General features: G+C 52.7%; 1 protein-coding gene across 2 annotated transcripts; it reads left to right on the top strand.

Moving 5' to 3' along the window:
• The first annotated feature begins 905 nt into the window (after window positions 1-905).
• Window positions 906-9,802, top strand: TMEM250 (transmembrane protein 250). 2 transcript variants are annotated; one of them, XM_068155864.1, is made up of 3 exons: window positions 906-1,068; window positions 2,419-2,598; window positions 6,083-9,802. In XM_068155864.1, the coding sequence occupies exon 3, from the start codon at window positions 6,216-6,218 to the stop codon at window positions 6,633-6,635; it is 420 nt and encodes a 139-aa protein (XP_068011965.1). In that variant the 5' UTR covers window positions 906-1,068; window positions 2,419-2,598; window positions 6,083-6,215; the 3' UTR covers window positions 6,636-9,802. The 2 variants fall into 2 exon arrangements, with proteins under 2 accessions (XP_068011965.1, XP_068011966.1); XM_068155865.1 differs by lacking the exon at window positions 2,419-2,598.
• Window positions 9,803-10,358: the final 556 nt, after the last annotated feature.

Here is a 10,358-nt window from a genome sequence, read left to right as displayed (position 1 = left end):
AGGGTCTGAGCCCTACCAAACTGCATCTCCATCAAGTCAAACTTTCAGCCAATGTGACATTTTTTTTCCACTCTATTCATTCTGTGGTTCACCCACGATAAGCAGTCCTCAGTGCTCTGTCTATTGTGGCTAATTTTATGGTTTTCTAGATAGCAAAGCCAACATGCAGCTGCTTGGGTACATATCATACCCCTGCAGATGGGTTGGCTTCTCCCAAGTCAAAACCCCCAAGAATTCTGCTAACTCACACTTATGTTACGAGCAGCCCAGTGCTGTCAGGCAAACTTTAACTCCATCCTTTAATTCACTGCCAGGTCACCACTAAACCGTGTCCCCCAGCACCACGTCTGCACGTGATTTCAATCCCTCCAGGGATGGGAACGCCACCAGTGCCCTGGGCAGCCTGTTCCAGGGCTTGCCAACCCTTCTGGGGAATGAACTACTGATAACGTCCAGCCTAAACCACCCCGGCACAACTTGAGGCCGTTTCCTCTTGTCCTATCGCCTGTGACAAGGGAACACAGGCCGGCCGCCACCCCGCCACAACCTCCTTTCAGAGAGCTGTTGAGAATTTCAGGCTTCGGCGCAGCCCTGCGAGGATCGCTTTGGCTGGGGATGTCCCAGCGCCCTCACCACTCGGCCCAGCCCCAGCTGAGAGCCCGAGCCGAGCTCCACTCCCCATCCCCGCAGCGCGGCTCGCCGCCGGCCCGCTGGAAGCGACCTTCCCGGCTCCCTCTCGCCAAGGCTGGTCCGTCCCGGGCGGGCCCCCCCGGCCGCGACAGCTCCCTGCGGCCGCCCCCAGCCCAGGCTGCCGCTTGCCGTAGCTGGGGCAACGCGGCGCGCGCGCCTCACTTCCGGCGGGGGCGGGAGGCGTCATGACGTCATCGCCGTGCGCCTCCGCGGCCGCTCCCTGACCGCCGCCGCCGCCACGGGCCGGAACCGGAGCGTCGCTGGCCCCCGCACATGCGCATTGCGGCGCTCGCCCTTAGGCCCGGGCCTTCCATCAGCCCGGGCCCGCGGCGCCTGGCCTCGGCGGCCGCCGCCTGGAACGGAGCGATGGGCAGGACGGTGAGTGCAGGGCGACGCCCCGGGGCTGCGGACGGCGGAAGGAGATGGCGGGGACGGTGGCCCGGGCCTCGCCCTGTTGCCGCTGCCGCCGTCTCCGCCCTGGGCCGCTTCCACGCTGCGGCCCGGTGTGAGGGGCGGCGGGGGCGTTGGGCGCGACAGCGGCCGCTCACCGCCCGCGAGGGCCTGTGAGGGCCGCCGGTGAGGGTCGGGCCCGGGCACCCCTATAACCGGTCGCTCCCGCCCAGGCGTTGCCTGCCGGCGGGGCTCTGTCTGCCCTGAGGGGGGTCGCGGCTGTGTCCCGGTGGTCGTGCGGGGCTGTCACCGCCCGCCCGCCCGGCGGGGCTCCACGCTGTCTGCGCTGGGCTCTCGACCTCGCAGGCCGAGACGTCCTGGCTGAGCTTCCTGCTTTCGGTGCCTTTCTCAAGTCGCTGCTGTTTAATTTAGCGTCTGGTAGGATGTAGGAGGAGTTCGGATTTCCCCTCTTTCCGGTTCTCCCTGCTTTCATTTATCAGCACTAACCTTTATTTGTCATTGTCCCTAACCTTGTTTGGCTCTTGCTGGAACACTTTGGTCCTGCTCGTCCTGACGGATGGTCCTGTCAGCTGAGAACGCTGCGGTTTCTCTGCCATTCCCTTCTCCTCCGTGAATGATGAGTACCCTGAGCACCAGCAGACCTTGCCTGGAGTGTGTGATGGATGAAGTAGCTCTGGGTTGCTGCAGCTCTCTCATCAAACACTCCATTTTCAAAGGAGAAAGAGTGAAAGCTCACCAAAGTGAAGAGTTACTCAGGCTTTTGACTTCCTGATAAAGCCATCATTAACATGGTGCTTGGGGTAATGGCAGCAGAGCTGACAGCGAGTTTCCTAGGCCTTGAAGTTGAAATCTTTCAGCTGTAGGATGATACCCAGCAGAGACCAACTCAGCTTTGCAGCCTGACAGCACTGTGCAGGAAGACCCCCCAAAAAAATGACCTTGAGGAACGGGTGTGCAAATCTGTTTTGAGGCATCACATGCCCAACAAACAGCTTTGGGGGCAGCTCCTCCATGGCTCTGTGAGTGGTGTCTTGCATCACATTTCACCCACCCTGGTTGAGCAGTGATGGCTCAGTGCTGGCAGAAGGTGACCAGTGAGTTCTTTGTGATTTCTTTTTTCTCCTCCCAGTTTTTGTGTATGGCATTGAGCACCAGCAAGCTGAATTTCCCCAGCATGTCTCAGTCAGCTGGAATGCCTTTATGGTTGAGTGTGTGATTCCTCCTGGGGTTTAAAAGCTCGTGCTTGGGGAGAGGCCAGTTCTGAACTTGTTAACACACACAATGAGCAAATTGAAACTTTCTCATCTTATCTTTTAGATCAACTCCTATGTAGAGTCTTATGAGGCTATGAAGCACCTCAGCTGTGTCCTTCCCTCCTGCTAGAAGGCCAGGTGCCCCAGGAAAACGTCACTGTTTTGTTACAAGGATTAAGTGGCATCCAGAAACAGCAGCAGCTGACCAACCTCCTGCTGAGTAGATGGCAGCACCGTTAACAATGTAATCTTTCAGAAAGTTCACTTTGTTCTTGCAGTTTCCCTCTGCTCATGGCTGTTCTGTGGTGGTATTTGAGTTTAGGTAGAGTGAACCTACTGAAGGCTGTTTGTGTGGTGAGTGCACTCTCTGTGTGTAGAATTTCTTCCTAACATCCAGCCTAAACCTCCCCTGGTGCAGCCTGAGACTGTGGTCTCTTGTTCTGGTGCTGGTTGCCTGGGAGAAGAGACCAACCCCCACTTGGCTACAACCTCCCTGCAGGGAGTTGTAGAGAGCAAGAAGGTCTCCCCTGAGCCTCCTCTTCTCCAGGCTAAGCAACCCCAGTCCCTCAGCCTCTCCTCACAGGGCTTCTGTTCCAAACCCCTCCCCAGCTTTGTTGCCCTTCTCTGGACACATTCCAGCAGTCAACCTCCTTCCTAAACTGAGGAGCCCAGATCTGGACACAGGACTCAAGGTGTGGCCTAACCAGTGCAGTGTACAGGGGCAGAATGACCTCCCTGCTCCTGCTGGCCACACTGTTCCTGATGCAGGCCAGGATGCCATTGGCCCTCTTGGCTGCCTGGGCACACTGCAGGCTCATGTTCAGTCTACTGTCAACCAGTACCCCCAGGTCCCTCTCCAGCCACTCTGACCCCAGCCTGTAGCTCTGCCTGGGGTTGTTGTGGCCAATGTGCAGAACCTGGCACTTGGATGTGTTCAATCTCCTGCCCTTGGACTCTGCCCATCTGTCCAGCCTGTCCAGGTCCCTCTGCAAAGCCTCTCTACTCTCCAGCAGATCAACTCCTGTCTCCAGCAGATCAACTCCTGCCCCCAGCTTGGTGTCATGTGCAAATTTACTGATGATGGACTCATTGCCCTCATCCAGATCATCAATACAGATGTTAAAGAGCATGGGGCCCAGCACTGATCCTGGGGGCACACCACTAGTGCCTGGCTGCCAGCTGGATGTGGCACCATTCACCATGCTGCACACAATTCCCTAAAGGGAGGTTGGAGCCAGATGGAGATTGGCCTTTTCTCCAAGGAGCAAGCAATAGAACAAGAGGAAATGGCCTCTAGTTGTACCAGAGGAGGTTTAGGTTGGACCTGAAGATCAATTTCTTCCCCAAAAGGTTTGTCAGGCCTTGCAAAGAGGCTGCCCAGGGCAGTGGTGGAGTCCTCATCCCTGGAGGGATTGAAAAGCCAGGAGATTGGTGTTAAGGGACATGGGTTAGCAGCAGCCTTGGTAGGGGTGGTCTGGATCTTGAAGGAGTTTTCCAGCCTGAATGATTCTGTGATTCTAGGAAAGGCAGGGTCTGAGTGCCTGGGTGTGTGAGGGGCTGGGGAAGTCCCTGTTGTGCTCCAGCACTATCTGAGCAGCACATTGTCATTGCATAATTCCCGGAATTTGGCACATCACGAGCCTGGGGTGAAACAGGGAGCAGTGAACAGGCTACTGCTCATCACTCACACAACAACAATGGGTGTGTGGAAGGATGTTAAGATTATAAATCCTAAACACTCCAGAAGATCAAGATAGTCCACTTATCTCTGCAGGTCCCAGGGAGAGCAATAAACTAGGAGATGTCTTTGAGAGGTGCCTTGCCATGGCGTGCAGTGACAGTGAGTCCTCAAGGCTTGGCTGAGTGAGGGGAGGTGCATCCTGTGGAGTGTGAAAAACATGACTGCCTCATTGTTCTTGCAGGGCCTTCCTTTATTTTCCATTTGTTTATTTGCTGAAGCTTTGCCAGGTTTGGAAATGAGCAGAAATCAAGAGCCACCACTCTGGCTGGGCTGTGGAGTTCACTTCCAAATGTACCTGGAGGACCTTTTTCTTTCTTCCCTTGTCTTGAGAAGAAATGTGTGTGCAGGCACACATCATTGCTCCTGCTCACATGAGTGCCCTGTTGCAGGATGGCTGTTTGATCAAGAAGGGTCTGTCAGCTAGCTGGGATAATTCCAGAATGAAGTTCTGGGCTTCCCTGCATTGACTCTGCAGTGTTAATGATGTTATTGTTTCCTTTTGTAGAAACTTTCAAGACCCACCTGGGATGCATTCCTGTGTGGCCTGGCCTAGGTGATTCCTGCATTGGCAGAGCAGGTTGGACTTGATGAGCTTCAGAGATCCTATCCAACCCCTACCATTCTGTGATGATGTAGTGTTGATGCTTATGACAGGCTATGACTAGTGCTGACATCCCATGCTGCTAGGCAGCTGGCTGGATTTGACTGGGTGATGCTGGAGCCATAGAATGGTGGGGATTGGAAGGGTTCTCTAGAGGTCATCTGGTCAAACCTCCCTGCCAAAGCAAGGTCACCTAGGGCAGGCCACACAGGAATGCATCCAGGTGGGCTTTGAAAGTCTCCAGAGAAGGAGACTCCACAACCTCTCTGAGCAGCCTGCTCCAGGCTCCAGCACTCTCACAGGAAAGAATTTTCTCATGTTGAGGTGGAACTTCCTGTGTTCCAGTTTACACCCATTGTTCCTTGTCCTATTACTGGGAACCACCAAAAAGGGAAAAAGAGCCTGGCACCTTCATCCTGACACCCACCCCTCAGACATTTGTAGATGTTCATAATTAGAATAGAATTAACCAGGTTGGAAAAGACCTCACTGGGTCCAACCTATCACCCAACACGATCCAATCAACTAAACCATGGCACCAAGTGCCTCATCCAGTCTCCAGTGATGGTGACTCCACCACCTCCCTGGGCAGCCCATTCCAAAAAGATCCCCTCTCAGCCTTCTTTTCTCAAGACTAAACAGCCCCAGTTCTCTCAGTCTTTCTTCACAGGAGAGATGTTCAGATTTGTATTTATGTGTGTCTGCTTGGTAAAGAGTAAGGAAAGCCAAGTGGTTTCAAGCAAAAAAAAGTTGAGTTTTTAAAGCAGTAGTAAGTCCCTGTGAAGCCAGAGATTATCATAGTATCATTATCTGCCTCTCAGCACTGCTTAGGCCACACCTTGAGTACTGTGTCCAGTTCTGGCCCCTCAATTTAAGAAGGATATTGAGACTCTTGAATGTGTCCAGAGAAGGGCAACGAGGCTGGGGAGGGGTCTGGAGCACAGCCCTGTGAGGAGAGGCTGAGGGAGCTGGGGTTGCTTAGCCTGCAGAAGAAGAGGCTCAGGGGAGACCTTATTGCTGTCTACAAATACCTGAAGGGAGGTTATAGCCAGGAGGGGGTTGGTCTCTTCTCACAGGCAACCAGAACAAGAGGACACAGTCTCAAGCTGTGCCAGGGGAGGTTTAGGCTGGAGGTGAGGAGAAGGTTCTCTGAGAGAGTTGTTAGCTGTTGGAATGTGCTGCCCAGGGAGGTGGTGGAGTCTCCATCCCTGGAGGTGTTCAAGAGGGGATTGGATGTGGCACTTGGAGCCATGGTTTAGTTGTCCTGAGGCCTTGGGTGACAGGTTGGACTTTGGTGGTCCTTGAGATCTTTCCCAACCTTACTGATTCTATGATTCCTCCTGCCAGGGCTACTTAAATGTGCTTTCCTTCTCTGTCTCCCTGCAGGTCTCTTCCTTCCTGGAAATTCAGCAGAGAGTTCCCTTTCCCAGGCCTTTGGATCTCTTCCACCTCCCTGGATAATATTTGCTATGTGCCCTGTAGCTCCTGCCCTGGGCCTCGGTGAGCGGTGGGGTGCCCGATGCCTGTGATCCCCATTCCCCGCCGGGTCCGTTCGTTCCACGGCCCCCACACCACCTGCCTGCACTCGGCCTGCGGCCCGGTGAGGACCACTCACTTGGTGCGCACCAAGTACAACAACTTTGACATCTATCTCAAATCCCGATGGATGTACGGATTCATCCGGTTCCTGCTGTACTTCAGCTGCAGCCTCTTTACCTCCATCCTCTGGGTGGCACTCTCTATCCTCTTTTGCCTTCAGTACCTCGGCATCCGCATCTTCCTGCGTTTCCAGTACAAACTCTCCATCATCCTCCTCCTGCTGGGGCGAAGGAGGGTGGACTTCAGCCTCATGAATGAACTGCTCATCTATGGAATTCATGTCACCATGCTGCTAGTGGGGGGGCTGGGATGGTGTTTCATGGTGTTTGTGGATATGTAAATAAAACAAGAGCATGTGGGCCAAGAAGGTGACTTTTCTTCTGCCCCCAGATGTGTCAACAGCTTTCCCTTTTTTTTATCTATCTCTATATAAATTAATTTATTTACCAGTACTACTTTTTATTGATAATGTATCTGTCTCTGGAATTTGGGGCTTGTTTGGTTGGGGTTTCAGTTTTTGGGGGGAGAAGGGTTGAGGTGCCAGTTTGGTTATCCAAGTGCCACATTGGGTTCAGTTGGGTTTGGGGTTTCTCTGCACAGTGTGAGTTAAGGGAAGTTTTGCTGCTGTTCCTGCATTCCAGTGGGCAGGAAAAGGCAGGGATTGGTCTGGGGGACAGAAACCAGATAATTGTGCCCCCCACACACACACTTAATCCGTCCTCCCCCTTTTCCTGAAGCTATTCTGTGATGGCTCAGACCTGTAACATGTACCTGCTCAACCCCTGCTATCCCTTCCTCTATGGTTTGCACTTTGCACATTCCCTGCTGAGTTGGGGCTGTTCAATCTGGAGAAGAGAAGGCTCCAAGGTGACCTAATTGTGGCCTTCCAGTATCTGAAGGGGGCCTACAGGAAGACTGGGGAAGGACTTCTCAGGATCTCAGGTAGTGATAGGGGGAATGGAATGAAGCTGGAGGTGGGGAGATTCAGGCTGGAGGTGAGGAGGAAGTTCTTCCCCATGAGAGTGGTGAAGCCCTGGAATGGGTTGTCCAGGTGGTCGAGGCCCTGTCCCTGGAGGTGTTTAAGAGCAGGCTGGATGAGGCTGTGGCCAGCCTCATCTAGTGTGGGGTGTCCCTGCCCATGGCAGGGGGGTTGGAACTAGATGATCCTTGTAGTCCCTTCCAACCCTGACTGATACTATTGATACTATGATAATATGGGGCCAAATTCAGCAGGCTGGAGCGTTGTGGTGGTTTGGTTTTAATTCCTGGTTTGGTGTCAGATTTCTTCAGGCCATGCTTTTGAGCCACTGTGCTGTTCTGATCACTGCAAAGTAATTGCACAACTACCAATGACTTTGTGTTTTTCAGGCAGTTAGTGCTGTTTGAGTCTTGCTCTGGCAGAACAAATCCATGGGAGAGTGTTGGCAGCAGGATTGGGTCTCCTGTGTTCCCCAAGCCCCCATTCATGGCAAATATGTTACCATTTGGCAGTGATTAAGGGGAACACATTGCTGTGCTCCCTATCATTTAGATCTTGACATTTGGTTCTTCGTTTTGCTGAACTGATTAGTTCCAGTTCTCTGCTGAGATCAGACTGCTCTGCTTTTAACCTCTCCTAGGTGAGACACTGTCTGGGAAGGCAGATTGCAGCAAAGGCTGTGGTTGCAGAAAACATTCTCTCAGCAGCAGTGAGAGTGGGGTCACTGGAGAGCTTCACCGACAGCTCTAAGCAGGGAGTTAAGCATTGAGCTCAGTTTTAGTGGGCTTGATCTAAGATCTCAGGCTGTTCCTTTGCAGTCAGTCAAGTGACTCTATTTATGGAGTCTAGAAGTTGGCCTGGAGTTTATTTCTGTTCTGGGGTTTGTTTGTTTGTTTTTCCTTAGAATGAAATGTTGCTCTTTCCCCCCCAAATTCTTTAAAGACAACCAAGTTGGTGAGAATGATGGAGATTTATTTCTGGTGGCTTTTTTGCCCCCCCTCCCTGTGAAATCAATGGAGTTGATCATAATGGAATAAGACTGGAAATACTTGACTGCTCTGTTAGGATCTCTTTGGTCTGAGCTATTGAATGTGGCTGAGTACAAAACCAGTTTGCAGACTGGGAAGGATGCTTCATTTTTCAGCTTGTGAGTGCTGCAGTCTTGCACTGTGCCATACTTTGATTTGTGGGCTTATGGATGCAAAGTAGAGAAGCTTCTGTCTGCAGTCCAAAGCTAAAGCAAACCCAGAAGTTATCTCATTATCAAGTGGTACAGATAATGCAGGCTGAGCTCGCAGCACTGAATAAATAATGGGCCATGGTGGTGTGAACTTTAGATGAGCCCCACGAGAGCCAAAGGCTTTTTCTGCAGGAAAGATGTGGTGTCAGCATATGTCACAAACTGGTGTCTGGAAGTTTCCTCCCAACTGTGCAGCTCCCCAGTGCCTTTGTCTGGGATTACTTTCTGGACTGCAGGGCCTCGGTGTCCTGCAGGTCCAAGCTCCAGCTTGTGCTGTATGCCAAGGGCATTCCCGGGCCAGTGCTTTCCTCCCCAGTGCAGCTGGCAGCCTGGGGCATCATGGTTCTGGTGTGCAGACTGTGGGACTCCTGGGATGGCTATGCTCAGGAATTTGTGCAGGAAGCATGGCCAGATGGCCAGCAAACAGCCCTGGTGCAAGCTGAGAGACCAGCTGGGACCCCAGTGAGGTGCAGCCAGGAGCAGCTGTCTCTCACCCTTTGCGGGAGGCACAAAGTGGAGAGTGGTTGGTTGGTAGGACCTTGTGTCACCTTGGAGTGGCTGTACTTCAGCACTGCTTATAATGATGAGTAAAAGGTGATTTGTGCTCCATCTGGGTGCTGCTGCACTTCCTATCCATGCCTGTGCCAGCTGGTGGGTGCTCTTCATGACTGCTTGGCCAAACCTGGGGTAGTTTGGTTCAGGCTCTGAAGAAAGTAAAGGTCAAAGCTGCGAGCAGGTCATGAACTTCTCCAGTTCCAACCTGTTCTTTGAAAGCCCACACAGGAGCAGGGTGACATGGTGAGCTTTGATGTGTGTGAGCTGGGGAGGGAACCAGAGCACCGATCATGCGATTACCACATGAATAGCAGTGCTTCTAAGGCTGATTTGGTCGAGGAACAAAGGAGGCTGTGGGTACAAGGAGTCTCGTACTTACCTTTTCCACCACACGTAGTTTGACTGTGAGCCAGCCACTTGATTCCACGAATATGACAGCCTGAGTGAGCTTTGTTTGAGCTCTCCCTGCTAAGCAGCTGGCTGCACGGTGGTGATCTATTGAGTTGGGACACCTCTCAAGGGTTCCTCTTGAGGCTGAGAGACCCCTTGCCAGCTGCAGTGGATGACAGGTTGTGTGTAACCTTGTGTCACAGGGCATTTAAATCATCTGTTGGTGACTTTGAATCATTATTGCATCCTCTGTGCAGTAAGTCATAGATTGAGCCTTGCCACCAGCCTTTGTTAAGCCTCACTGTCACAAGATCTTTCTTCAATAAACCCACTTTTGCTGCTACCGTTGGCAGTGGTTCTTTAAGCAGTTCAGGTCTACTCCAGGAACCAGCAAAGGTCTCTGCGTTGCAGCTCATTGCTTTGCTGCACAGAGCTCCCATCAGCCCTCTGCACCCAGGCTCAGTGGTGCATGCCGAGGAAAATGAACATGTCCTTAGCAAATCACAAAAGTGAACCTTTGCCAGGTGCCCAAATGTTCCTCGAGAGAGGCCTTGGGGCTAAGTTGCTCAGAAGACAGCAGGAAGTGATTCCTGATTCTTCCATTACAAAGGTAGCCAAGTAGCTGCTGTCAGAGTGCCCTGAATCCCAAGGTTGCAATTGCAGAGAGGCAAGCCCGAGGCAAGAGTCTTTTTGAGCCAGCAGTGTGGCCAAGAAGGCCAACAGCATCCTGGCCTGCATTAGGAATAGTGTGGCCAGCAGGAGCACGGAAGTCATTGCGCCCCTGTACTCTGCACTGGTTAGGCCACACCTTGAGTGCTGTGTCCAGTTCTGGGCTCCTCAGTTTAAGAAGGACATTGAGAGACTTGAATGTCTCCAGAGAAGGGCAACAAGGCTGGGGA

Source organism: Melanerpes formicivorus, unplaced genomic scaffold, assembly GCF_026170545.1.
Source record: "Melanerpes formicivorus ecotype bairdi unplaced genomic scaffold, bMelFor1.0.p_v2 SCAF_33, whole genome shotgun sequence".
Taxonomy (NCBI): domain Eukaryota; kingdom Metazoa; phylum Chordata; class Aves; order Piciformes; family Picidae; genus Melanerpes; species Melanerpes formicivorus.
This window is presented reverse-complemented; position numbering and strand designations above follow the sequence as displayed.

Bases quoted from the DNA above. Each gene is read 5' to 3' on its own strand.
- TMEM250 (XM_068155865.1), top strand. From the start codon at position 6,216: ATGCCTGTGATCCCCATTCCCCGCCGGGTCCGTTCGTTCCACGGCCCC.